This window comes from Crotalus tigris, unplaced genomic scaffold, assembly GCF_016545835.1.
Source record: "Crotalus tigris isolate CLP2741 ecotype Arizona unplaced genomic scaffold, ASM1654583v1 scf7180000024401.5802323, whole genome shotgun sequence".
NCBI classification, from domain to species: domain Eukaryota; kingdom Metazoa; phylum Chordata; class Lepidosauria; order Squamata; family Viperidae; genus Crotalus; species Crotalus tigris.
This window is the reverse complement of record NW_024100569.1, coordinates 3761704-3788750: the sequence shown is the minus strand read 5'-3', so window position 1 is coordinate 3788750 and position 27047 is coordinate 3761704. Positions and strand designations below refer to the sequence as shown.

The window sequence follows — 27047 nt, the reverse complement described above, 5'->3', positions numbered from 1 at the left end:
AAATGACCACTATTCAGCATTAATTTGAAATAATCCTAAACTGTGCTTAATAGGAAAAAAGAGAGAAAGGGGTAATAAAACTTTTCTCCTATCTTTGGCGACATCAGAGGACTGAATCTAAGGCATGACTTAAGGCTTATAAATTTGATTAGTAGCTTAGCCTTATGTTTCAGTGAGGTCTTTCAGTTCAAATTTTAATCTGCAAGTAGATTAATCCTATACTATATATTCTGTAACGTATATTTGATTTATTTTAGATATAAAGAAGCACTATATTTTTTAGTGTATATATGTATCTGTGTATGTTTGTGTGTGGTATGTTTTTATTCTGCCATCATACAGGAAATCAAAAGAAGATATAGAATCTAAAAGAAAATATACAGAAATCGTGTGAACAAAAATTACCAGCATTTGAATTATTAATTCTTGTTTGAAAACACTGCATAAACAGAACTTCAGAACAACAGTGTGGCCCAATTAGAAGTATCCACACTTCCCTATAATATGTACCAACCTTTATATTACTGCTGTCACTTATAACACCCATGTTGATACATTTTACACTATGTTGAAAGGTGAGCTCTAAAGGATAAATATGCAGTGGCGGCTGTAACACTGTAGAAACAAACAAACATAGACAACTATTTTAACTTCAGGAACATAGATTTATTAAACTACACATGGATTAAATCTGGATGAAATCAGTAATTTTGACCAGAATTGGAAAATCTTCAAATTAAACAAAACTCAATAAAGAATCTAGATTTCAAAAGTTTGATTGATTTGAAATGGTAAGAAATACACTCAGTACATGAACAAAACTGAATATATCTTTCCTCAGCTTACTATATAGAGAAAACTTCAGGGTACCCTGATGGGGAGATAAAATTGAAACTCTATCCAGACCTGTATAGGTTTGCCAAATTAAGTTAGCATTCAAGATAGAAAATTCTCGTAACATTACCTCATAACATTACAAATAGGGTTCTGGGTCTGGAATTGTAGCTGAGCACAGCAAAATTAACATGAAAACGTATGCAATAATTTAAAGTAGGTATTCTTGATGAAAGGTCTATGAAGAGATTTTAGGAAGATGGATGGGAAAAAATTAAAACTTTATTTTCAACAACTTATAATTGAAATTTAGCTTTTCATTCAATAATGTATATAGGCAAGAAAGTAATTTATGACATCTAAATTCCAAAATTATTTGCTAACTTGTAAATCTCAGTATCTAAAATTATTATGCCCAACAAAGGGTATTCTTTTGTTAATGATTTATGGATTAACAATCATATATATTAGTGTACTATCCTGTTATGTATTTTTAATAAAACTATGTTTGAGTACAATTGGTTTCCCTTGTAATACAATCTATACCTATGTATTTAATTTTATGCATTTAAATACATATTTCTAAGAAGGTTCTTAGATTCTCAAAATCATAAAAAGATTAAATAAATCCCAATTTAAAGCATCCATATCTATTTTTGTTGTAAAACAACTCACAAATTCTCCAAAAAGCAGGTTGTTAAATTTGATCCTGATAATGTCACTGTGTCCATTCAGACTTTGAGCCCAAATATTTTTGGTACAGGCTAAAATGTTTGATTACTCGGTTATGGTACATTGATTTGTTCTAAAAGTGAAACTATAAAATCTTGTGGATCTTGGGAGCAGGTAGGGGAGGCAATGGATGGATCAGGAAAATGGTCAATGCCTCATTGTGGAAAAGGATGGTGCTCTCTGACCTGAAAGAGGCAATGGTATACTCCATCATGAAGAAGACATCTCTGGATTTAGACATGCTAGACAACTAACATCCAGTGTCCAATCACTTGCAAACCCACCCTATAGAATGCAGTTTATCTGGATTTTTTTTCATCCAGAATTCAGGCCTAAGCATGAAACAGAAACCATACTGGTTATAGTGTTGGGTGAGATCCTGTGTGAGAATATGGATGCGTACCTCTTTATCTTTTTAGATCTCTCAGCAATGTTTGATTTCATTGTATCTCTACAGGACAGTACAGAGTGTGAGAGTGATTCTGCTCCTTCCTAAGTATTCCTTTCTCTTCTAATATTCAGGATGGTTTTTTTAAGTACATCTTTTTTTGTAATATATTTTATTGATTTTTTTAATTTTTAAATACATCTTTGAGGGCTGAGATAAGAATGGAAGTTGTATGTGCATTGGGATAAAACTGTCTGCTTTGGTATTAAAAGGTGCATTATTTTTAGAATAATAATAGCATTATGTTGAATTTATATTTAGTTGTATTTATTATTACTATTATTGATACATTTGATCATTTTGCTAATGTTTTATGTATATATTGAATGCTTTGCATTAAGTTGCGTAGAGTCTCATGTCTAAAGCAGCATAGAAGCATGAAAAATAAATAAATATATAAAAAAGGAATGAATACTCATTCTGACTTACAAAGCTCAACAAAATTTGGTACTCCAGTAGCTACAGGACAGTTGATTTCAAAGAGGTCTTATCTGTCTAATGTATTCATCCTAAATAAATATACTAATAGTTCCTCTCCCATCATAAATTCAGGAGACAGAAAGGAATGACTGCTTTGGGGTAACAAGGCCCACTCTCTAGACCAGGGGCGTCAAACTTGCAACGTCACATAACGTGTTGTGACATATTGTGACTTTTTTTCCATTGCCGGCAATAGGGTGGGCGCAATTTCACCACAACACATCCGGCCCATGGGCCGGCAGTTTAACACCCCTGCTCTAGACCATCCTCCCACTGCAGACCAGGATGACATCTTCATTTGTGAACTTCAGGAAGGCTAGGAAAACAGGGTGTTTGGGGGGGGGTGATAATTGGTCACAGCATGTCTATATCATTATCAGCTTTATTGTATTATGGAAGATGTGATCTTCAAAACTACTATTTAGGGTATGTTACTTGGTTTATTGATTTATTATGTCATTTTATTATACTGTACACAATCATAGGTCCTTGTGAAATGTAGCAGCATATGATATAGAAAATAAAAATATCTGAGTAGATATCTCAATAATACTTCTGCTAGAGTGATAAAGGTGGAACCACTACAAGGTATTCCTTCTCTAAGCTCCTTGAAATTATTGTATAACATAGTCAATGATCATTTAAAAGACCCATAAATATCATCTGGGTCACACTTCTCTTGCTTTTGTCTCTCAGTTCAGATCATTCATCTGGTAATCAAGAACATTTCAAGTCTGAATCCACACAGAAAGTATCTAGATAATACAGACATTTTCACCCAGGCCCTGGTTATCTCCTGTCTGAACAACTGCAATGAGCTTCATATGGGACTGCCCTTGAAAAGTATCGAGAAACTTCAGCTAGTGCAGAATGCAGCCACAGGAACAATTCTAGATGCCCCCAAAAGGGTGCATGTAACACTTTTGCTCTGAGAACTACAATGGATAGCTTGATTCCAGATCCAATTCAAGATATTGGTTGTGATCTAAAAAACCCTACATGGTATGTGCTCAGGCTACCTTTGGAAACATCTTTATCTCATTACATTGGCTCATTCCACCCAGTCAGGCAAGGAAGATATGTTGCAGATACCATCAGCTAAATAATTTTGACTGGTGGGGTCTAGAAAGAGAGCCTTCTTTGCTGTCACCTCGACCCTGTGGAATATTCTCCCCCTGGAGGAAAGGCGCACACCACTCTCCTGGCCTTCTGAAAAAGAGTTAAAACAAAGCTCTGTGGCCTCATCTGCGAAGCCAAGAGAAGCACACAGGTTGGACTGTGCCCTGGGAGCCCTCTCTTCACCTTTTTAACTAATTTTTAACAAGGTACAATCATCCTTGCCTCCTTTTAAATTCTATTTTTTTATTTTTTTTTTTAAATTCTTATACATTATTTTTATATTTTATTGTACAACACCCAGAGCCCCTCTCTGAGGGGGATGGGCAATTCAAAAATGTGAATAAATAAATTCCTAAAAAAATATCTTAATTTAGACATCTGTTCTTGTCAGCTGATTTGTCCATTTTATCACATTTAAAAATTATTAAAGGATGTCCAGGGCTTTTTTTTTTGTCATAGAACACCCAGAACGGAGTTCCGGCACCTTTTTTGGATGGAACTTTGTAGGGTGGGCAAGGCGGGTTGTATAATGTGTGTGAGTTCCGGCACCTTTTTTTTTTTTAACAAAAAAAGCACTGTACACATCTATATTTACCTCTGAGGCTTACATACCAGTTGCTTGAACTTTGCATTCTTGAGTAGGTATAGTCAATGATTGAGGTCGAGGAACAACCATATGCTTTGCTGAACTAGCAGAATTTAACTTTTTTGAAGTATTTGTGGAACACTGAGCTTCATCAGCATTAATTTTTATTGGAAGAATAAAGTCATAGGCTGCCACCTAGAGGATGAATATAAATTTATAATTTTCTTATTGCTAACAATACAAATGTTTCAATACCAGAAACCAGCAAAGTTTGTATTCAGGCAGTAGTCAATTCATATTCCCAAAATACTAAGAAAGAAAAGTCACTCCACAAAGAAATGAAATTAAGATTAAAAAGACTGTAAATGGAAATATAGTTCTAAAAATTAGAAAAAAACTATTGTTTGGTGAAAAACTAAATTTGTGGCCTTCGTTCCGCCAAATATACAAAGAACTTCTTGCAACCTGACCTATATAGATAATTTTAAGAGGAAGTACTATGAAAATTATCTCAAAAGCAAGTGAATAGTATAAAACATTATGTACTCCATGAATTATCATTCCATGCAATGAAAGGAGTTAAATTAATAGCACTTTAAATAGAACTTGGAAGTTTATAAGCAGGTATTGCAAAAGAACTAGATCCACTGTCACATTCTGCCCAAAGTGTTAGTTTTCAAACAATATTTGAGGATAGCCCTCAGAACGTATGTTGCACTTTACCATTGTTGCATTTCTAGAAGTTTAGGATTTATTCTTCTTAAGAAGTTAATTTTCTAAAGTTTTATTCTTTTGAATCTGAAATAACAGTTCAAGGTTGAATCTCAGTAGAGGAAAGAAGACAATGCATCAAATGCAACTGAAACACCACATTCCTAACCTCTGTTTTTTTAACAGTAGCATCTGATTGAGTATATTGGAAATATAAAACTGCTCTTATATTAAAGAACGACAACCTATCTGCATTCAGTTTCAATTTGTTCATTGTCTTCTACCTATCCCTGCTTCCAGAAGCAAGTTACAAATAGTAATAGCAGGGCCAGTAGAGTTAAAGAAGTATAGGTTAAATATCAGTGGTATTGTGGTGTTATGTTGTACTAATTATTTGTTCTGTATTGTATTTATTCGTACACTGATGATACCAAACCTATAGCTTCAGACAATTTATCTTTAAATAGATGAATATACATCCTAATATGGCAGATATAACATTTTGAACACAGTTGAACATGGAGTTCCAGGGATAATTTTCTTAGAACTGTTTTCTACAAAAAACGAAGTGGAGTGAAACCAATTCAAAATAATAGTAGAGCTGAGATAATGAAACAAGAAATCTGGCTTAGCAAAATATCAAAAGCTACTGTATAGAAAAACATTCTATTTATCCTCAGGGATAATTTGCCATAAAAATTAAAGCAGACTCAGTTGACATATATAACCAAATTTAAAAGGAGAAAAAGTAGATGCATCACACATAAAAATATTTTATCAGCAAAAAAAGAAAAAAAACTAAACAGTGCCCTATTACTGCAGACTCACCAATAAAAGAAATGTAATTTTTCTTTTTAAAAAGCAGCCCTCTCTCACTCTCTCTCCCCAATGATTCATTAATTACCAGAATTAATTGTATCAATTATAACAAATGTCCAGATGGCCTATAGTGGGTTTGATGTACAATAGTGATAGGAAGGAAATCAAAACCATTTGCTGGGATAATTATGAGTGAGCATCCAATCATCTTTTAAGTGTCTAAGATTATAATGATTTGAAAGTTCAAGTTATATTAAAATCAAATTATATAAATAATAGAATCTAAACAAATCTCAATTGGAGAATCTTAACCTAAAGCAAAAAAGGATAAAAAATAACACTTAGAAAAGGGAATGTAATTTTGATGTGCAGCTGTTTTAGTTAAATGTGCTTCTGCTAAGAGTGAAGAACTAAATATCAGTGCAGATTTAAATAATGCCATTAAGAAAATAAGAGCTGCATGCCACCTTTTTTTTTTTAATGGGATTATCTATCTTCAGCAAACAGTTTAAATAATGATATATTATAACTACACTTGCATTTCTAGTTAAAAATTATAGATTGCATTTCAGCTGTAAATAAACCCTTCCTTAAAGCAAAATTGTTAAGCCTTTATATTCAGGAGTGAACATAGGTGTCAGGCTTCATCAAGTCCAATCCTGGAAGTAGATGACTCACAAGCAGGACAGATGCAAAGGTATAACTCTCAATCAAATCATTTTTTTAAGATACCAGATGTCAAACAAAGCAGATTCAAAGCCCTTCATTTCAGAGCTTGCTCAATCTAACCTTCACACAAGAACCATGAGAGTTATTAGTCATCACCATCCCACCACTAGCCACTTTCTTTCTGAGATTAACTATATACCATCACCCCGATTGAATGCCCAGCCAGAAGAACAATAGGTCAGGAGGCTATGAAGGACTGCATTATTCTAGCCAGCTAGCAATTAACTGATTAATGTAACAAATAATAATTCTCAGACTTGTTTTTTTAATCATGATGAAAGTTGGTGCTTCAGATCTCCACCACCATAACCAAAATTCATCTTCCTGAGGATCATTAGAATGTGGCATTGAGAAAAATGATTGCAGCAGGGAGGAGGTGAAGTGACCTCACACCTCAAGTTATCCATCCACTTCAGCTTTTATCAATACCTTGAGAACTGTTACTACTGGCAAAATAAAATCAGATAGATTAGAGTTATTTCTATCATCCTAGGAAAATCAGCTCTCATTTAGGAATATCCATCAAAGAGTGAGAAAAGAAGGGAGAGGAAACAAGACAATCTTCCTTAAGAATGAACAATGACTGAGAAAATTCATAGGTGATTGCCCTAAAAGGCTGCTGTTGTAATTGATTCTAACTAAAAAAAAATGGCAAGAGTACAATGTATTTTCTAAGAAACAATAATTCCACTATTCTGAGACTTCTGGTCTTGCGTTGTAGCTCCACAGCCGATGGATTGTGGGGCTCCGCACCCCACGGCTGGTTTTGCCCTGCCAGGGGACCCTAAATGGGTCTAAAGTCGCCCTAGAGAGGCAATGAAGGAGAGGTCTCCTGCTGATCACAGAATGATGGCGGTTGGTCCATTTGATCAGGGGTAAGCCCTCCAACTCGGCAAGAGAAAGGCTAGCCACGCCTTGCTGATTAGCCCAAGCTACCAGCAGCCAAAGTCCAAAAGCGCTAACCAGAACAACTGTGAACAGCATACTTGGAATTAGGTGAGAATATCGATCTTCTCTCTCCTATTTCATAACTGATTTCCTGGAAAAGATCCCCAAGAAGCAAAAAATCCTTTGAAAGTGAGAAGGGGACTATACCCCCACTCTTCCATAGATAGAAACAGCGAATTAATGTTTATGGGGGACAGAAATATATTGAAATGAAGTTAATAATACTAGAGTCTGGATAAATCTGAAAATTATGAAAACTGTTAAAGATTCCATATCTGAGAGAGTATTGATGAAATTATAAGAAAATAATTCTCTGTCTTAAAAGTTGGAAAATGAATTGCTACTGACATCTGGTGGAGGATTAGAACATAAAATTACAGCTGCATTGACTCAGATTGGCAAGACACCCAGAAATAGAGAAAACTTGTTATTTTGAACCTCAGAGACTTTTAGCCAAATAAAGAACAGCTGGGAACAGAGGAAAGAAAATATACAGGGCCATCTACTACAGAGTGAGAACCACATTTGTTTTAAAAACTATTGACCTTCTGGGATTAAAATACTTACTAAACTGTGATTTTTAAGCTCAAGAATTGTTTGCAGAGAAAGAAAAACTTCAACTTTTGGCTAATCTTCTAGGAGGAATTTACTGGAAAACTCTTAAGTGGCTAAACATTCTGGACTGCAGTTTTGGCTGGTTGATAATCGTAAGACCTCTGAACAGAAGAACTGTTATAAAACACTGCTTTCAATGCTGATTTGACAATTGGAAATGCACTGGATTACAAAAACCATATATAAAGGTAAGAACTATATAAGATTTGGTTGTTTGGATTTTAAGATTGGCTAGTTTGATTAGACTAATCATAGAGACTATGGTACCGGTGAAAGACTATATGGAGGGGAGAGACAAAATGGATGTTGCATACCTATCTAAAAGTGACAGGAAATCACACCTAATATTCCCTTCTGAAGGCCCCAACCTGGAACATCAGAGATCTGCAGGACCAACACTCCAAGACAAGGCAAATACTTTCCAGGAGGAAATGTATGCAATGCTGCGACAAATTCAAATGACAATTGTTACAAACTATGATGAGATTAAAAACAACTTTGATGACATAAATGAGCATATCTTCAACCTAAAGTTACAATTAAAAAAGTCAGAAAACGACAATAAATAATGAACAAACAAATCAGATAACAGAACATAAACCAGAGGAAAGTGACCCAAATAGGGAAGCTACCAATGAAGAGAACTACAGCTTAATACAAACAAAAGAAAATCTACAAGATTTTGCCACAACAATGAAAATGGAAAAATTATTTTATCTTTCAGGACTTCAAAACAAATTTGAGGATAAGAAAGAAGATCTAACAAAATGGATTATAGAGCTGCCAGGAGAATCATTGGAGTTTGGGAGAGAAAAAACATACATCCTACTTAATTTGTCTTTCCCATTCCCAACAACACTCACAAAAATACATGAAGAATCCCCTAGCAAGCGGAACATACTGCTCGGAAAGTTCCTTGGCAAAAGCAGAAGGCTAGAGTTAGATTCAAGAGATTTGATTCGAATTACCAGATGGAATATTATATGATTAAACACTTTTCTGAATAGGGTTAAAAGAATAGATAAATTTTGGATATAAAGGGGCCCTACAATAAGAGGGATAAGATGTATAAGTAATATAGTATAAGTAGTATGAAATGTAAAAATATTGGGATGGTTATGTGAATGAAAAGTTTGGATATTTAAAGGTAATTAATTTTGAGAAAATTATGACTGATAAGAATGGTTTGAATACTGAGGGGAAAACAAGCTTAAAGAATCTTGAAAACAGGACACACAGCGACTTAATAAGATGACTTTTACAAATACAATTGAAATATAAGCCGATCAGAAAAGATGTTATATGTTGATGTTATTGTTATTTGTACAAATAAAAGAAAAATGTTTATATCCAACCTTGTATGTATCAAAAGTATTAAGAATTATATTTGTTTAATGTTGACAAAGGAGAATACTATTGGAAGAAGAGAAGATCAGGGAAATATATAATTAATTAATATACTGATTATGGAATTATAGAAATTAATTATTTTTTTTTAAATATATGAACCCAGACCATACACTGTTTACTAAGCACTAAAGATTGCTATTGTAAAAAATCAATAAAATATATTAAAAATATAATAATTTCACTATTCTACTGATGAAACTTGATAACAGAGTTTACTGTGGGGCGAAGAGATGAGCTACTAATGTATGAAGAAATGACACTAGGTTATCAAATAGATAAATCCTGAATATTGAGTTCTTAGAAATAATGAGTTCTTATACATACATACATTTTAAAAATAGTGATATGGGCGTGTTCTACGAGCAGCACTCCATGCCATTGTCTGCTTTTCCTTCCACTTTAATATAGATGGCAAGTGACCACATGGAAGGCCGAAGCAAAGATGCAAGATACAATAAATGCAGACATGAAAAGGGGTCAGTTGGACCCGAATGCTTCATTTGCACACTCCTTTATTACATACTGGAATGTAGACTCATCTCTTCCAATCTGTGCCCACTGTGTCATTCTCCAGATTTGCTGGCATAGTTTGACTGGAACTTTAACCAAACCTTAACCAACCTTGTTCTTTTGGCTGCTGTATATCAGTGGGTATTCCATTGATTCCTGTAGCCCTTTGATTTGGTTAATGATCAGGATGCTGATCTAACTTCATCATCTAGTACCAGAGGTTCATGTAGAAATATCTTTTAAGGAATCTTAAATGTTGATATTTCTATTATATAGTATTTCAATATACTATTTCTATTTTTGTTTGATAACCTTTAAATTGGTTATGACCTGTCCACTGGATTTCTTTAGTATGCCCAATTCAAGATTGGAACTTGAATTCAGAAATCTTTTAAAAGACTTTCCTTGTATTTCCTTGTTTGGTTCCAACTTCAATGTCTTTACAGATGTTGTGTAATATCATTAATCATTTTATATTTTCTATCCATGTGGTTTTATTGATAAAAAATATAGGTGTGGTTTACTTTCCCTTTCTCCCATACAATAATTGACAACTTTGCAATTGTCACTCCATTATTTTCCTATACTGCTGCTGGACAATATGGGTGCCTATTTACTTTAGCTGAGCAGGTGGGATGATCTTTACATGGTGGGTAACTCTAGTGGGAATATATAATCTTGGCATATCCTCACTCATCCCTCCCAGGAGCACCCCTCCCACTACCCCCACCATACACATACACACACACACACACACACACACACACACACACACTGCCATGATGAGGCAGCCTAAAAGAACTTGGGCAGGGAAGATGGGAAATAACATTTTAAAACAATATAAATAGATTAATATTCACTATAACATAAACTTACTTCTTTTGGTGTGAAATTCAGAGAACATTCCATAATAGTATTGGCTTCTATAGTCATACGATATACTCGAGAGGCCTCTGATGTATTATACATATCTATCAGAAAATATAAAAATAATTTTATCAATTATTTGTACTTTCAATTTTATAATAGTATATTTCTATTCTATATATTTAAATCCTGCTTATGGTGAACGCAAAAAGCTATAAGCAATCTGCAGGTAGCAATTATATCCAATAGTACAAACAAGAGCTTGTCACAGTCTGCAGATAGCATTAGCATTCAAAGATTTAAGAAGATCTGGTTGCAGTGATCTCCCAGTCACACTCATGGACCCTAGCATTGCCCACATTCCCCTTGCATCTTACTCCCAGTAAAACCGATGTAGTGAACATGGAGTGGCTTTCTTTTTTTTTTTTTTAACAAATTTTATTTATAATACAATTAAAAACAAACATCGGATTTAACATGAAATTCCAGTATATACATTCTTATCAGATTATTCCATTTTTTACAATCAATTCTTCATCTCTACATATAAATCTAAGTTTTATATACAATACTTGTTCTAAAATAACATATATTTCTATCTTAACATTCATCTTTAATCCCGACTGTCCTCTTCAAATTCCTCATGGAGTGGCTTTTTTGGTGAATAGCTAAGAGAAGAAGATAAGCTGCCACCCCTTTGGCACATGCATTAAGTAACAATTATCTGAAACTGATTAGAGACCAGACCTCAATATATGAGTATCAGTCATATTTATTAAGTAACAGATGGACCCAGTTGAGTTCTAAAGCAAACAGAGTTGCTTATGAGGGTATGCTACATGATCCAACTGAAACCACAGTGGCCTCAACCACTAAAAAGTTGGTGTCTGAATCAGATTTTGTCCAAGAAGCCTTTCCTTTCTCGGGAATCCCAGAATTATCCTTCTTTTATAGGAGCTGAGAGAGATAAATTGGTTAAAGAAACAACTGGAGCAAATTTTACCTAACATGAGTTAGAGCCATTATTAGGGCTTATCCCTTGGTGATAATGGCAATCAAATGTCAATATACCTGGCTCTTACTATCTACATAATAACTAGCTGTCTAGCAGCCTTGTTTTAGATAACCCAAGCCCTCCTGGGAGGGGATAGTTCAGAGGTTCATCAACAAGGTCATTGTAAGGAATAAGCTAGCAATCTAAGGGAGGAAGTTGATCAGATTCACACTAAATTGGAATTTAGCTTAGAAGCAAATCCTGTGGAAATGACTGAGTTTGTTCCTGATAAAGTGAAGAGTTGGAGCCTGGACAGAGTTCTGGCAGCTATAAACTCAGCCACATCTATTTTAGCTTCCTCCCATCCCTCCCCCCCCCCCAAACTGAACCATTCTGGATAATTTTTATCCAGTTTTCACTTTTGGAGGAAGGTGCTGGAGATGGTTTCCATATTTTTACACAAATATATATCCTATATAGTTTTCAGGTTGATATTACTTTATTATAGGATGTAGGAACATCAAAAGAATATGTGCAGGCTTACAACTAATCTTCATCTCATTTATCACAGAAAGTTTTAATAGAATTACTAAATGGAACTCTCTGAATAAATACATACATGTCTGTATTTAAATAGAAAATATTTAATTCATTCTAAAAGTTTAGATTTTAAGATAAATATAACAGCCTTTCCTTTTAAAAAAAACAAAAAAGATTTTTCTAGACAATTACAATTTTAAATTAAGAAATACCTGGCTGAAAATGTAGAGTAAAGTCATCATGTTCAGACAAATCTATTGTCACTTTAGCATATGACTTTCCTTTGTTCTCAATAGAAAATGGAATTTCTTGAGTAGAATCAACATAAACACCAGGGAAGATAAAAGAGCACTTTAAAGAAAACAATAAATAATCATTTGAGTGACCAAGGTAATGATAAGAAACAAAATTACAAACAATTCTGTTGAAGAAGCTGTACAGATAGGATGTCTACATGCATATGGAGATATAACAATATTATTGTTGTGAATATGTGGCATTATTATGGGACAGCTTATGAAACAGCTACATCAATATGGAAAAACAATAAATCTGCTTTAATAATTTGAAGGCAGGTGCCTCATATACTGTCCTGCATATTACAAAAACTGTTCCAAAGAATTTGCATCACCATAAAGATCATGACAAAGATGTGTAATTATCTTAAAGAATAGTTTGCCATGAGCTAAGAAGTAACAATTTTAAACATGCTCAGGACCTAATAAACATTCTAGAAACAGAATGTGAATAATTAAGTCTTTGGAGTTATCAGCTACTGCTTTTTTATGAAAGGGATGTGTTATTATTTGACAGAGCAAAAATATTGATTTCTGTAATAACATTATCTCAGGTAAACATATTTGAGATTGAGGACACGCCTACACACATAGAGCATTTAGCACCACACAGCATTTTAAATCTTATCATATCTTTCATTAAAATGGAGACTTTCTTATGAATAAATGCATAATATTCAGTACTATAAATCTTAGAACCTAAAGGATGCACAAAATGTTACATATTTACCACACTGATATATATGTCAGGAACCTCTACAGATCCACCAATCCTAAGTTCCAAAGATTTTGCATTGCGTATTGCTATCTAAATAACAAGAGGGAAAAACAGTGATTTCCTAATTTCTCATTTTCAGTTTCATTTCTACTTTATTTACGTATTCTTTGCATTTCCTGCTAAGATTCTTCATTGTCAACTTTGTAGTATTCAATTTCCTTTCTGTGTTCAAGTCCTTGCTTCAAAAGTGCAATGGTATCTCGGTATTCGACATTAATTGGTTCTGGAAGGCACAATGAATACTAAAATTACAAGTGCCAAATAAGCTAAGTGACTTACCTCGTGACCCTTTGTTTTAGCAAGGAAAAACTTTCTGTCTGTCTCTTTTCCTATGTCCGTGACCTTGCCAGCATGGCCAACTTCCTGCCAACATCTACAGCCTTCCCACCCTTCCTTTTGCAGCAACCTTCCCAGCATGGCCAATTTCCTGCCCACCCTCCGTGGCCATCCCCCTCTTCCTTTTACAATGTGCCAAATGCCAAAGAATCCATGCATATCAGGACAACATTTTCTCATCAAAATGCGTCGAGTACCAAATTTGACAAGTTTTGAAGTACTTGAATACTGAAGTACCACTGTAGTATGAGAAGTTTCAACTGAATCTCACAAAAGCAAAAATCAACCAATATGTCTGCTGCCACTTTATCCCTTCAGCAAACAGAATATTAATATACATTTTATGTTGCTATAGAAATTCAACTAAACATGGTTAATCACAAGTTTCACAGAATAAAACAATAAAATATGCATATATTTTGAAAACTATATTTATTATCCAAGTTAATAAAAGCTTTTGAACAAATCAAATACCTCTACTCTGCTGTCAAATTTCATTAATGCATTGGGTCTGAAATAAATTTTAATTTCAGTACAGCCTCCCACAGGAATTACACCCTGAAAAGGAGTTATAATCATTCCAGGAACTGGATTGACATCAAGGACCTGCCAATAAAAGCAAGTACAGTATTATAAAAGTCCTTTTTTTCCCACTATCTTAGAAGTATTCTATCACCAAACATGCTGGAGTATCCCTGGTAAAGCTAGATATATACACCCCAATATCGATTGTGAATATACCTTACCTGGAAATACGCATGGTTATGTCCCAAATTTCGAAGAATAGCTGTTTTGCAAGTGGTTAAATGGAGAGGAGCATTATTAACTGTAATCCTTTGTTCCTTAAACTGAACACTGGTAGAGCCAAGCTAATATTGTGAAAAAGGAAAAAATGTATCAAATGTCTATTTTTCTGCAGACAAATTTTCTTTCACTTCACAATAATGTGAGTACACTACAGAAACAATGTAAAATTTTGTTTTCTTTTTGAGAAATTAAAATTATAAAAACAGAAGCATATCTTAATTGCATTATAAATATATAAAACCATTAAACACATCCTAGCATTCTTAAAAATATGTTTAATCATTGCCAGTAAATCAATAGTAAAAAAATTAATTTCTATTAATACATTTTTTACTTCTAATGCAGAACCGCCAACAGTGACAAAGGCATTGACAAATCATTCATTTACTGTATGGTAAACTGGCAAAACTTAAAACAATCCAGGTGTTAATTAACAAAAATAAAGCCATAAACTTTTCTACAGCTTTTTAAAAACTTTTTGGCATTGAATTCAGCAACATTATGAACCAAATATCCTTTGAAACAATTGTGGTTTTTTTCTAAAAACAATCAAGGAATATGTCTCATTCTTTTGAGATGCTATATACTGCACTATCCCTCAGACATTATGCTTCAAAAGAATGAAAAGGCAACATGAATAAATAGCGTTGGATCGATTGTAGTGGGTTGAGTATTTGGGTATCCATTTTGCTGGAAGATACTATATAGCTAGTCTGTTTTCTTTTTCTGATGTATTGGGGTTGCTAGAGTATGTTTGTGCCTTTCTGAATAATGTTCTTACATAATTCTTCTTGTGGGAAGCTGGGTTGTTATTTGGGTAATAGAGCCCTCAGTAGTGAGGATGTTTTAAGATAGACTTGTGTTTCTAATTTGCCCTCATTTCCGAGAAAGATAGGCAGTTAAGAAATGTGAAACATACATACATATACATATACATATACACACGCACACACACACATAATTTCCTCTGCTAATAAGGATAACCAGAAAGAGTAGATTGTTGTTTTCTTCTTCTCTTTGGAATTTTATTCCTTTAAGGATAGTAGTAGTAGTAGTAGTAGTAGTAGTAGTAGTAGTAGTAGTAGTAGTAATGGAGTTGGGAGGGACCTTGGAGGTCTTCTAATCCAACCCCCTGCTCAGGCAGGAAACCCTATACCATTTCAGACAAATGGCTGTCCAGTCTCTTCTTAAAAACTTCCAGTGTGGGAGCATTCACAGCTTCTGGAGGCAGGTTGTTCCAGTGATTAATTGTTCTGTCAGGAATTTTCTCCTTAGTTCTAGACTGCTTCTTGGCCTGCCTTCAGGTGCTTTGGAGAATAGCTTGATTCCCTCTTCTTTGTGGCAACCCCTGAGATTTGGAACACTGCTATCAGTGTTTATTTTCAGAAGGAAAAATCCATGAGAGAAATTGATTCTTAGTTGCATATGGAAAAGAAAACTGATGGATTAGTAGAATAACAGGACAAAAAAAGTATGCTGTTTAGAAAAAAAGCTGACCAGTATCAAGCTATATACTGTATATTAGAGAAAATCCAATGAAACTAGGGTTTTCCATATTAGTGTCAAAATGTGAAATATTTCTACAGATCATTTTAGAAATTAAAATTGTTGGTGTGAAAAAGGACTGAATAAATATCTGTAGTACAAAGCAAGAACTAAAATTATAAATATAACAGAATGTCCTTCTATCCTTATTTCTTTACTTTCTGTCTTGCAAGATGACTAATTCTATCTGGACAGTCCACTTCAATTCTATTATGTGGGCCCAAACCTATTACTATCATCAGAGAATAAAAATAGGTGGGGATAGTTGCTCCTTCCTCGTGATAGGTCAGCAGCTATCAGTGAAACCTCAGCTGCTGTCTGAAATTTCACCTTCTGAAATGAAACAGCTTGATCTCAGAAATTGGGGAATGCATTACATTTCTGTTAGTGAAAATGCTGTGCTTCTAGCCCAAAAGTAAGTATTCATTTAACAGATACCTTAAATTTACCACTCACATCAAAGAGATCAAACTCAAATCCAGACAGCAATCCATTAAGGCACAAGAACTCTCTAAAGAGGCACATTCAGCAGAACTGAACTGGCCAATGTCCTTAAAGTAGTAGAATGTCTATGAATTTTGTTGATAAAATAGTTCCCTATCCATAGGCTAATCAACCAGTTCTAATCCTATCAAAATCAGATTCTACTGTGCCTATCTTAATCCTTATCATGATTTTGCCTTATTTACTAGAACTTGAACATCCTTTGGAAGAGGTTCTTAGCAATATATGAGGATTCATATTAAGCATCTCTTTTAAGCATTGAATAGACAATATTTATTTGCCCACCACTAGTGTTAAAATCTCATATCCAAAAAGTGTTTGTCTGCCATGAATATCATTGATTGGTGTGATGTTATTGTGATTACAGCAGATTACACAATATAAGTTATTTGTCATAACATATATTCATAGAGGTAACTGTCAACATTAATCGATAACCCTAACCATAACTCATTTGGTGGGGGAAAATGTAAGACAGTTGAAATAAGCAGATGCAATTGATTGCTGCCCAAAATTTACTGGTGGGCAAATAAAAATGTTGGACAAAAAAAAATGGAACAAGAGTCAACATTTTATTCAGCCTCAGGCAACTGCTTTGGAAAGTATTTCTGACTGTTTGTTAGTGGATCAGCATTAACAGAATAGCAGAATTAGAAGGGACCTTGGAGATCTTCTAGTCCAACCCACTGCTCAAGCAGGAAATACTATACCATTTCAGACAAATGGTTGTCCAATCTCTTCTTTAAAAACTCTAGTGTTGGAGCATTCACAACTTCTGGAGGCAAGTTGTTCCACTGATTAATTGTTCTAAGAAATTGTCAGGACACTTCTTCTTAGTTCTTGATTGGTTCTCTTCTTGATTAGTCTCCATCCTTTGTTTCTTGTCCTGCCTTCTGTTGCTTTGAAAAATACTTGATGCCCTCTTCTTTATGGCAGTCCCTTAGATATTGGAACACGGCTATTAGGTCATCCCGGGTCCTTTTTTTCATTAAACTAGACATACACAATTCCAACAACTGTTCTTTATATGTTTTAGCCTCCAGTCCCCTAATTATTTTTGTTGCTCTTCTCTGTACTCTTTCTAAAGTCTCAACATTTTTTTTACACTGTGACAACCAAATCTGGATGCAGTAGTCCAAGCATGATCTTACCAAAGCATTATAAAGTGGTACTTTATGTGATCTTGATTCCATCCCTCTGTTAATATTTACTGTAATAACTGTAATAACTCATATTTACTGTAAGTGATTGTCCACTAGATACTTTTCACAGTTACTACTGTGAAATGGATCTAGCAGAAAATCACTTAAACATGATAAATTTGATTATTATTGTGAGATCCCTCACAGTTACTACTATTGAGGCGGTATTATTTTGTTGCTAAGGAAATTAAATAAACTGGCTATGCATGAATGTGCATATGTAGCAGCTTACTAAGCAGTTATGTACACCTGGAAAAAGATAGTTATTGTAATTATTTAAAGAGTAGTACATTTGTACTCTGATTATTGCAAAGCACCTCTTTCAATATTACTTATCTCTATGCTAGCATACAGGTAATTAAAAACTGCAGTAAAAATGGTCATAAAATTGGGTTAGGTCACATGACTTGTTTAATGTTCACATCGCTTAGCAACTGAAATTCCAATCCCAACTGTGATCATAAGTTAGGATCACAGTTGGGATTGGAATTTCAGTTGCTAAGCAGTGTGACCGTTAAACAAATCATCATGTGACCTAACCCAATTTTATGACCATTTTTACTGCAGTTTTTAACTGAATGTCATGGTTGCCAAGCAAATTCAGACTTCCCCAACTGAATGTTTGTTGGAAATTGTGATGACATGTAGTCTGGATTCCCAGGAGGAAGGAGTCCATTCCAGAAGAGCAAGAGACAACTTTGTTCAGACGGTTTATGTGAAACAAAGAAGGTAAAGCCAGATCCTCCCTGATAGTTCCCAGAGTATATGCTTTATGTTACTGGTAATCTGCTTTAGTTTGGCAAGTTTCTGTCTTTAGACGAGGAACAATAAAGAAATTTGTTCAGAAGAATCACAATATGGTTTTTGCAGCCTGACAGAAAATGGCTGGGAATATTGCAAATCACAATTGTGCGACCACAGGATACTATAACTGGTCTTAAATGCAAGTCAGTTGCCAAGTGGCCAAATTATGATCTTGTGTCTCCCGGGATGATGCAATGGTCATAACTTTAAGGTGAGGTCATAAATCACTTTTTCCAAGGCCATCATAACTTTGAATCATCATTATATGAACAAATGTTAAGTTGAGGACTATCGGTACATATAAGTACCACTGTGGCAAACATTTCTCCTGATAGCTTTGAATTTAGTGAAGAGAGAATGTTTCTTTAACATTTACTCAATGTACTGGCATTTTTTATTTCTTTAGAATTTTACATATTACACACATAGGTATCATTATTACAAATAAAAGAAATGCTAACTATGTAGGCAAAAAAATATACTAATACCTTTGCAAAACATTTTAATCTAAGTGTTTTTCCTTCATGCACACACAAATCAAATTCTCCAGTTGCTGAAGAAGAGAAACTTGGATGCCAAACAACTTCACATTCTAGATCTTTGCTTGCTTCTACTATACCTAAATATAAAAGGAGAGAAAACATTACAGCTGTTAAAAATATAACTATTATGAAAGATGAATAGTAATTTGAAAACTAATTTTAATGCATTGCAATATTCAGTCATTTCACAGAATTACTTGATAAAGTTGTCCATATTAATTACAGCTGTATTTTTAATTAATCTGAAATATCCCAAAATTAATTTACTGAATTTCAAATAATTATCTAGTGTAGGTTTGTTTGCAGCCAGTAGTGCTATTTCCTATTTCCATGCCATCCCTAAAAAAACCCTGCCATATGGAAGATCTAATTTTAATTCAGGTGAGTACTGAAAAACAATGATTTCCCTTTCCTACTCAAAGTTCAGCATACATAAACAGGGAGAATATATTTATAAAAACATGATTGCTAATCATTGACATAATATACAATTAGACAACTAAACATTACAAGACAACAACACAAAATCATGTATCCAGATTAGGGTGGTTCTTTTATATTATGTTATAAGCCATTCTTCATTTGTCTTCATTTACAATTCTCCATATTTTTTACCAATCCAACACATGGAAACATTATTAAGAAATATTGATGTTACACATAAAGTTGTTTAATCTATTGATAAATTGTTTCAATAAGTGAATAACTTCAATAACTCTTAGTTTTGATATAAACTGTGCAATAGAACTGCTATTAGCTAGTACAGCATCAATAATATAAGTGTTCAAAAACCAGGGATCAATTCTTCTCCAAAAAGGTTTTAATATAATAATTTAAGAGATTAGGTTGCAATAAACATGGACCATGCATAGCAGCTAGGCTGGCTAAGAAAGTGATGAAACATAACCAACCTTGAATAACTATAAATATTTTGAACAACAAAATTATTACCAGTGTGTTTTCAAGAAAAGCTAGCTACATGTGATTTGTCCCCTCAGGTTTAAATTAATATTCTCTCATTATATATTTGATTGAAAATTGCTGTTTGATTGAAAAAAAAAAGCACATTATGCATCACCCTTTTCTGGACAGATGGAAAATCCCATTGTGTTATCCGTGATGACAGGCTTCCAAGTAAATTGTGCAGGGTAGTTTTTTTTATTATATAGAGTAACTGTTGTTCTAAATCCAGTTTTTGCTAGAAAGCTAAAAGCAGGATTTAAAGTCAATTCCCTCGTAGATAGCTCCAAAGCAACTGGCACAATTTTTGCTATCACTAAAATATGTCCAACATGGTGTTGGTTTATTGAATACACGAAAGACCTGTAACACAAAAAAAATTCTTCATCAGATGCTTCATTTAAGGTATCATATATGCAATAATATAGAAGCTCCTAGCTGTAGCTGACTGAGCTGAGGGAAAAAGTGCTACTCAGGATAAGACCACTGGAAAATCCCAGGGCTGCAGGCTGGACTGTAAAAGAAAAGAAACCTTTGAAAGAAGATAAATCAATTTCCTGTGTTGCCAAAGAAACCCAACAGAAGATCCACGTAGTCACAGGGCAAAATTCTTTTCTTACTCAGCAGTCTCTTTGCTTCATCACATTTCTAGCCAAGTCAGATCCAATTTTCTTTTCCTTTCCCATTGCAGTTACTCCCTCTCTTACCCCACTTCTCCCTTGTCTTGTTATTATTTTTGCTAGAAGTAGAAAGGAAAATCGATCGGTATTTCTGGATATATGAGTGTGCTCTGCCTGAGAGAAAGTATGGTTAGTTTATGTAGATGGAAATTAATTTTGAAAGTGGAATATCTTATTTTAAAGGCAATTATTTTAAATTAGTAATTTAAATAGTCTATTAAATTAATATAAATTCATTTGTCTTGACTCTGCATTTCTTTGGAGTGTGGCTTTTGGCAGGTATACATGCACACCTACATACTGCACCCACATATAGTACATTTTTGGATTGGAGAAGCAGCTTTAACACTAATTTCACCTGGAATTAGCAATTCTATTTTGACAAGGTGGGAGATTGCTCATTTTGACAAGGTGCGAGTGCAAATAATTCATTATCTCTCTCCTACACACACACACACACACACACACACACAAAGGAAGCCTGAGTTCAAATTTAAATTTGTCCTTGTTTTTGATAAAGATGATATTTGCAGCATCTTGAAAATTTCTGACAATTTTTGACATTTATAAAAAAAAATTTACATTGATCCCTTTAAAAACCAATTGAGTATTTTTTCAATATATAAATTATTATAAGATACCTTGTTTAATGTCATAAAAAGGAAGTCAAATTCTAGCATAGTGTCTGAATATAGCACATGTTTAAAAATTTTAACTTTAGAATTTGATTTTGCTTTATAATTGCATTTTTTTTTCAATTGTGCTTACAGTTTTAGAGTTGGAACAGATAATTATTTTTCCTCAATTTATGTATGCTTATTGTGATATTGAGGTCCCTTATTGTTGCTGGTGCAATTACACATAGCCAAACACTTGCTAAGAAAACATAATTATCATGCCATCTTCCTTAAGGCCATTATAGGTGCACCAAAGCCAATATAGGTGTGTTCAATACAACATTAAGGCTAGAAACAGAAATGTTTAATGTTAAATCTCAAGCCTGGTTAAGAATAGTTAACCCACGTTAGTGTCTTATTAATCTGTTATTACTAGATAAGTACAAAGAAACTTGGCAATTAAACTGGGGGGAAAAGTTAGACATATAGATTCTCATTTGAATTTCTACATCACATAAGCTGTGAAGATGCTGTTAATATAGTCAAATTAAGGATAGCCAAAAAAGAATCCTACAAAGATTTGTCAAAAGTCTCAGAAAGTCTCTCCAGGACTTCCTATTAAATATCTATATAATTTAACCTTTTATAAACACAAATGTTAGTGTACACATTAATTTATATCCTTCTGCAGCAACAGAGGACAAATATCACAAGACTTCTTATTTTGAAAGAGTCTGATCTTACAGATAAAGAGAAATAGAATCTATAGCAAACACCCTTCTAAACTTTTCTATTTATGAGCAAGCCTGCAGATGGAAAATGATTCCACTCCATAAGAAATTGGATGGGAAAGCTACAAAATTCGGCCCTCATTTTCTACTGAAGGATGGCTTACCTAACATTCCAACTTAATGGCAAAATTCTGCTCAGAAACTATCCAAAAGCATAAAACATTTATAGACAATAGGCAGCAGTAGGTTTCTATAGTTAGAGAAAACTTTAGATTTGCTTTAGCTTTTATAGATTTTAGACTAACTTTGTATGTTACATGCTACCTATATTTTATTTAGCTACCAGTTCTTTAGCTGGTGGGTTTTCAGGTTTTCAAGCACACTGGGCTCCTCTCAAGAACCTTGGATATTGTAATGGCGGACCTATGGCATGGGTGCCAGAGGCGGCACTCAGAGCCCTTTCTGTGGGCACGTGCGCCATCGCCCCAGTCCTAGTCCTTCAGCTGGGTTTTATAAAACCTTTTCGCTTTAGGCCTCCGCTGCCGTGTGCAAAAAAAAAAGGTTCAATCAATCAGTCAATTTCAACTTCTTGCGGGGGAAAAAAAATCTCACAAAGTTGGAATTGATTGATTGAACTTTTTAGTCCCACCCAGTCTGCCGTTACCACTGCAACCATGCCCACCCAATGGGTCACACCCCCATTTGGCGACACCCAGCCAATGGGCCACACCCACCCAGCACCCGACGATACATAAGTGGGTTTTGGGTTGCAGTTTGGGCACTTGGTCTCTAAAAGTTCGCCATCACTGATATATGTGCAGATCCAAGCAGTGTATCCTTTTGTAACTGACAGATGGAAATATTATTATTACCATGCCATCAAGCAGCACCAATGGTAAAACTGTGCCATTGATTATATTTAATTTAGGAATATTGAAATTGACTTAGACTTGCTAAGCCCGTGATGGCAAACCTTTTAGAGCCCGAGTGCCCAACTGCAACCCAAAGCCCACTTATTTATCGCCAGGTGCCGGGTTGGCGTGGCCCACTGGGTGGTCATGGCTGTGGTCATGGCAGACTGGGTGGGTGTGGCCAAGGTGGGCATAGTCACCTTGATGTTGCTTATGGGGAGGGACACTTATGGGGCCCGGACAGGGTTAGGGTAGATCTAGCGGGTCTCTGGCAGGTGGGGCGGTGGGCAGGAGGCTCATCCTGCAGGTTGAGGCAAGGCAGAGCAGAGGTGCCATTGCCGCAGGGCAAGGCGAGGCAGGGGCCGGGGCAGCAAGTGCGTGGGGACCGACAATGTCCGTCAACAGCCACAGCCTGCTGCCCCTCAACTGGCGCACTCTGGGGTTCCACAGCCCACCGCCAGCAGTTCAGAGAAGCTGCCTCTGAGCTGGACAGCTGGCCGACAGCTGAGAAGGCAATGCAGTGGGTCGTGTCCAGGAAAAGGAGAGCATGCGAGCCAGGAGGGATGGGATGGGGGAAGGGAGGGAAACCAGCCATGCTGGGATGCATTCGGCCACATGGGAGCTCAGTGAGTTAGTGGGCAGCTAGTTGAAGATGGACGGTTGCCATCTCCAGGACATGGTGCACGTGCCCACAGAGAGGGCTCTGAGTGCCGCCTCTGGCACGCGTGCCATAGGTTCGCCACCACTGTGCTAAGCTCATACACTCTCTAAACATAATTCTTACAATTTAATTTGGTTAGGACAACATATATGAAATCTCCTTACAAAAGAATACTTAATTTTTAATTATTTTTTACAACTCCTTTCCAACAAGAATCCTATCTGCCTTTCATCTCAGAGTGTTATTACTGAAGAATTATTTCTCGACTACCAAATTATTATATAAAGAAATTAGTTTTACTTTTTAAAGTTGCCTAATGTGTCCCTCTCAAACACCACAGGAATACAAGTTTTCATAAAAGGTGTTATGACATGCGACAAAGAATTAGTCCGTTGCAGTTCTTCACTTTTCATTTCTATTTGTATCCATATATGCACAGGTAGGTTGTTTATGATATGCATTTTTCTGATAGTTGTAGAATGCACACAGACTTCTCCAAAGTCAATAGTGGAAGGACCTGGAAGGAATAGAAAAGGCATAATAGTTTTATAAAGGGAATATACTCATAAATCATAGCACACACCTATATATGTACAATATTCCATATACAATTCATTTTTCAGACTACACACTTGTGTTAGAACTCCCCTTCAAGCTGTGCAAGGACCACATCCAAGGCAAAATATGTATTTAGGTTATTCAGTGAAACCCCTAATTATACAGTACCATCTGTCAGTTAACTACTAAGACATTTTCAAAGAGTTTTTATATAGTTTTATAACTAGTTCATTTATTCAAGCTTTCTACGACAGGATGCACTACTGACTACCACATTATTTATATTCACTCAGTTGTAGTAGAGGGGTATTCCCTGTAATGAGGCCCAGCTAGTGATATAAATTTCCCACAGATTTTAAACATGTCCTTACTGTGAAGTGTTTGTATGGAAGTTAAAAATATTTAATTTAATTAAAATATTTATTTAGCTTAGTTATAGTATTGGCTTTTTTATTAACTTTTCAGCTATTGTCTGTTTACTATTTGTGGTGGTCTATTATTTTGTAGTGTTTCAGAGGATTTATATATTCCTATATTTTATTGAATTTATTATAACTATTTTGAAAATTACATTTTTAAAAACTGAAAACATGATAATACAATTGCAATTGTGGTTTTCCTTTCTCATTCTGCAGATAAGGGATTAATGACAATAGATTTGCTCAAACAAAAGTTCAGCTTGTACAAGTTAAGAGGAAAATGTAATTCTTTTTTGGCAAACATACCCAAATACTATTGTACATATGATCAAGAATGGTTTCCACAAATCAACTGGTCAAAGTTGGTTTGAGAGAAAAAGAGAGCAATAATCTCAGGAGCATTTAATCTCTATGCTCTTCTAGAATTATTCTATCTCTCTCCAATTTTCCATTCATCTATATAATAGTTGATAATTTAAGGTAGGAAAATATGTTTTAGCAAATCACTATCTTACCAATGACTATTTTGTGAAGCTGTTTTGGTGTCAAAACTAGACTGCAATCTTCAATTTCTTGCTGAGACAATGGTTCGGGATTAAGACAACCATTCACCTATTAAAAAAAAAAAAAGCCAACACCACACCACACATTATTAAAAGAGCTTAATTTGTTTAGATACAAAAGTATTGCACCTATTTTCTTGTCTGATGATATATGAAAGTCCTAAAGACTGAATTCAAAAAAATTGTGCTTTTGTGACTCCTAAATTAAAATGCTTCAGAAAATCTGGCAGGCTGACAGAGTTCCTGCCTTCACTGTTTTTTTCCCATTTCCAAGAACTGTTGAAGACTCACTACCTCCCTTAAAGAAATGTCATCCCCACTAAAGAGGTACCCAGGATTGCAAGCTCCACCATCTCCTAAGAGCCAATTTTCCACTGGAGAAACAACTCTTCAAGGTTTCATGGATTACCTCCTTTGCAAAAAGCAACAACAACAGAGCCAAACAGCTACTTGTTCTAGCAATTCTGAGAAATCATTAGGTCGTTGATGGGTAAAAGCTGTGAAGCAAGTGATTGGTATTCAGGCTCATTGCTTTCTCACAGATAAACAACAGGCCCTGCTCAAATAGTGTGCTCTTGCTCAGGAATATATTAGTTTTGTAAGCATTCCTATTTAGTTTCTCATGCCAACAATCTCCTCCTGTTCACCTTTATTTTTGCATTCCTACAATGAATCCACATTCTTCATCTTCTTAAATTCAATCCATAAGTTGTTATCCTATTTTTATTTAGAGAAGGGGCTATCTGTTCCCATGTAATACTCATTTACTTTAATACCTCTCCTTCACACATACACCTCAATTTATTAATATTAAAATTAATAAAAACAATACTGGATCAAGATAAATGTGTCATGTAGAAAAAACTATGTCTGCAATTACTACGAATCAATGTATAAACATACATTCCTTAGTCTAACTATTGGACAGCAACTTCTTCAACTGCTTTCACCTGGCATTCTCCTGCTATCCTCAGCCCATGAGAAAGACAGATATGGTGCCCTCCTGGCAAATAAAAAAGTAAATGTGGTACAAAAATTGAAATAATTGCTACATTATAATTTCCTGAACCTATGGAGTATAGGCATATGACTAGAGGTTTGAGCCCCCTTTCTCCCTCTAAGAGATAAAATAACTCACAAGGTTTCTAAAAAAATCAAAGCTTATTTAAAAGAGGGGAGGTTAAAAAAATATTTTAATTTTAAATATCCACATGCCAAACTGCAGAAAATGAATTATAGAGATGCCCTAATTTAGTAATATATAATAGTTGGCCACAGGATGGCACTGGTTCACTACAAATGGTACAATCTCCTTTGTGAAAGATGCAATGCTACAGTATAACATAGACTACAAAAATATTCCAAATAAATCTAATATATTCCTGCCAATCTCAAGTATGGTAAAACAAACTTGACATTTCAAGTTTATTTTATAATTTTTATAACACCCCCTCTCCAATACAAACGTCTCTACGTAGATTATAGCAAAACAGAGTGTTATAAATATAACAGTACTGTTTCTAACTAAAACTTTTCCCCAGTGCTATAGGCTCTGCTAACTGAAAATGCCATTTCCCTGGTAATTCATTTTAATCAGACATTGGAGGAATCAATAGTAGCTTGCTCCTTCACTCAATCATATCACACAGCTTCCCCAGGTTTCTGCTTCTAGTTCTTAAAAAAAATGAAGAGTTTACCTATCCAGGAGAGGGAGGATTGGTGTATCGGATTATGACAAACTCTCCCTCCTGAATGTTGACTAAAGCTCAGACTCTCATTGGCTGTCACTGA

General features: G+C 34.8%; 1 protein-coding gene across 1 annotated transcript in view; it reads right to left on the bottom strand.

Annotated features, from left to right (window-relative positions):
* CFAP47 (cilia and flagella associated protein 47) overlaps nucleotides 1-27047 on the bottom strand; it is a 184418-nt gene that overhangs the window by 142989 nt on the left and 14382 nt on the right. Inside the window, exons 8-18 of the mRNA XM_039329589.1 lie at nucleotides 25209-25305; nucleotides 24017-24233; nucleotides 20235-20479; nucleotides 19103-19233; nucleotides 14499-14621; nucleotides 14227-14358; nucleotides 13369-13446; nucleotides 12555-12693; nucleotides 10818-10912; nucleotides 4226-4394; nucleotides 515-615 (exon numbers count right to left, since the gene is read on the bottom strand). Of these exons, the coding sequence (XP_039185523.1) occupies nucleotides 515-615; nucleotides 4226-4394; nucleotides 10818-10912; nucleotides 12555-12693; nucleotides 13369-13446; nucleotides 14227-14358; nucleotides 14499-14621; nucleotides 19103-19233; nucleotides 20235-20479; nucleotides 24017-24233; nucleotides 25209-25305 (1527 nt within the window). The remainder of the gene's footprint in view (nucleotides 1-514; nucleotides 616-4225; nucleotides 4395-10817; nucleotides 10913-12554; nucleotides 12694-13368; nucleotides 13447-14226; nucleotides 14359-14498; nucleotides 14622-19102; nucleotides 19234-20234; nucleotides 20480-24016; nucleotides 24234-25208; nucleotides 25306-27047) is intronic.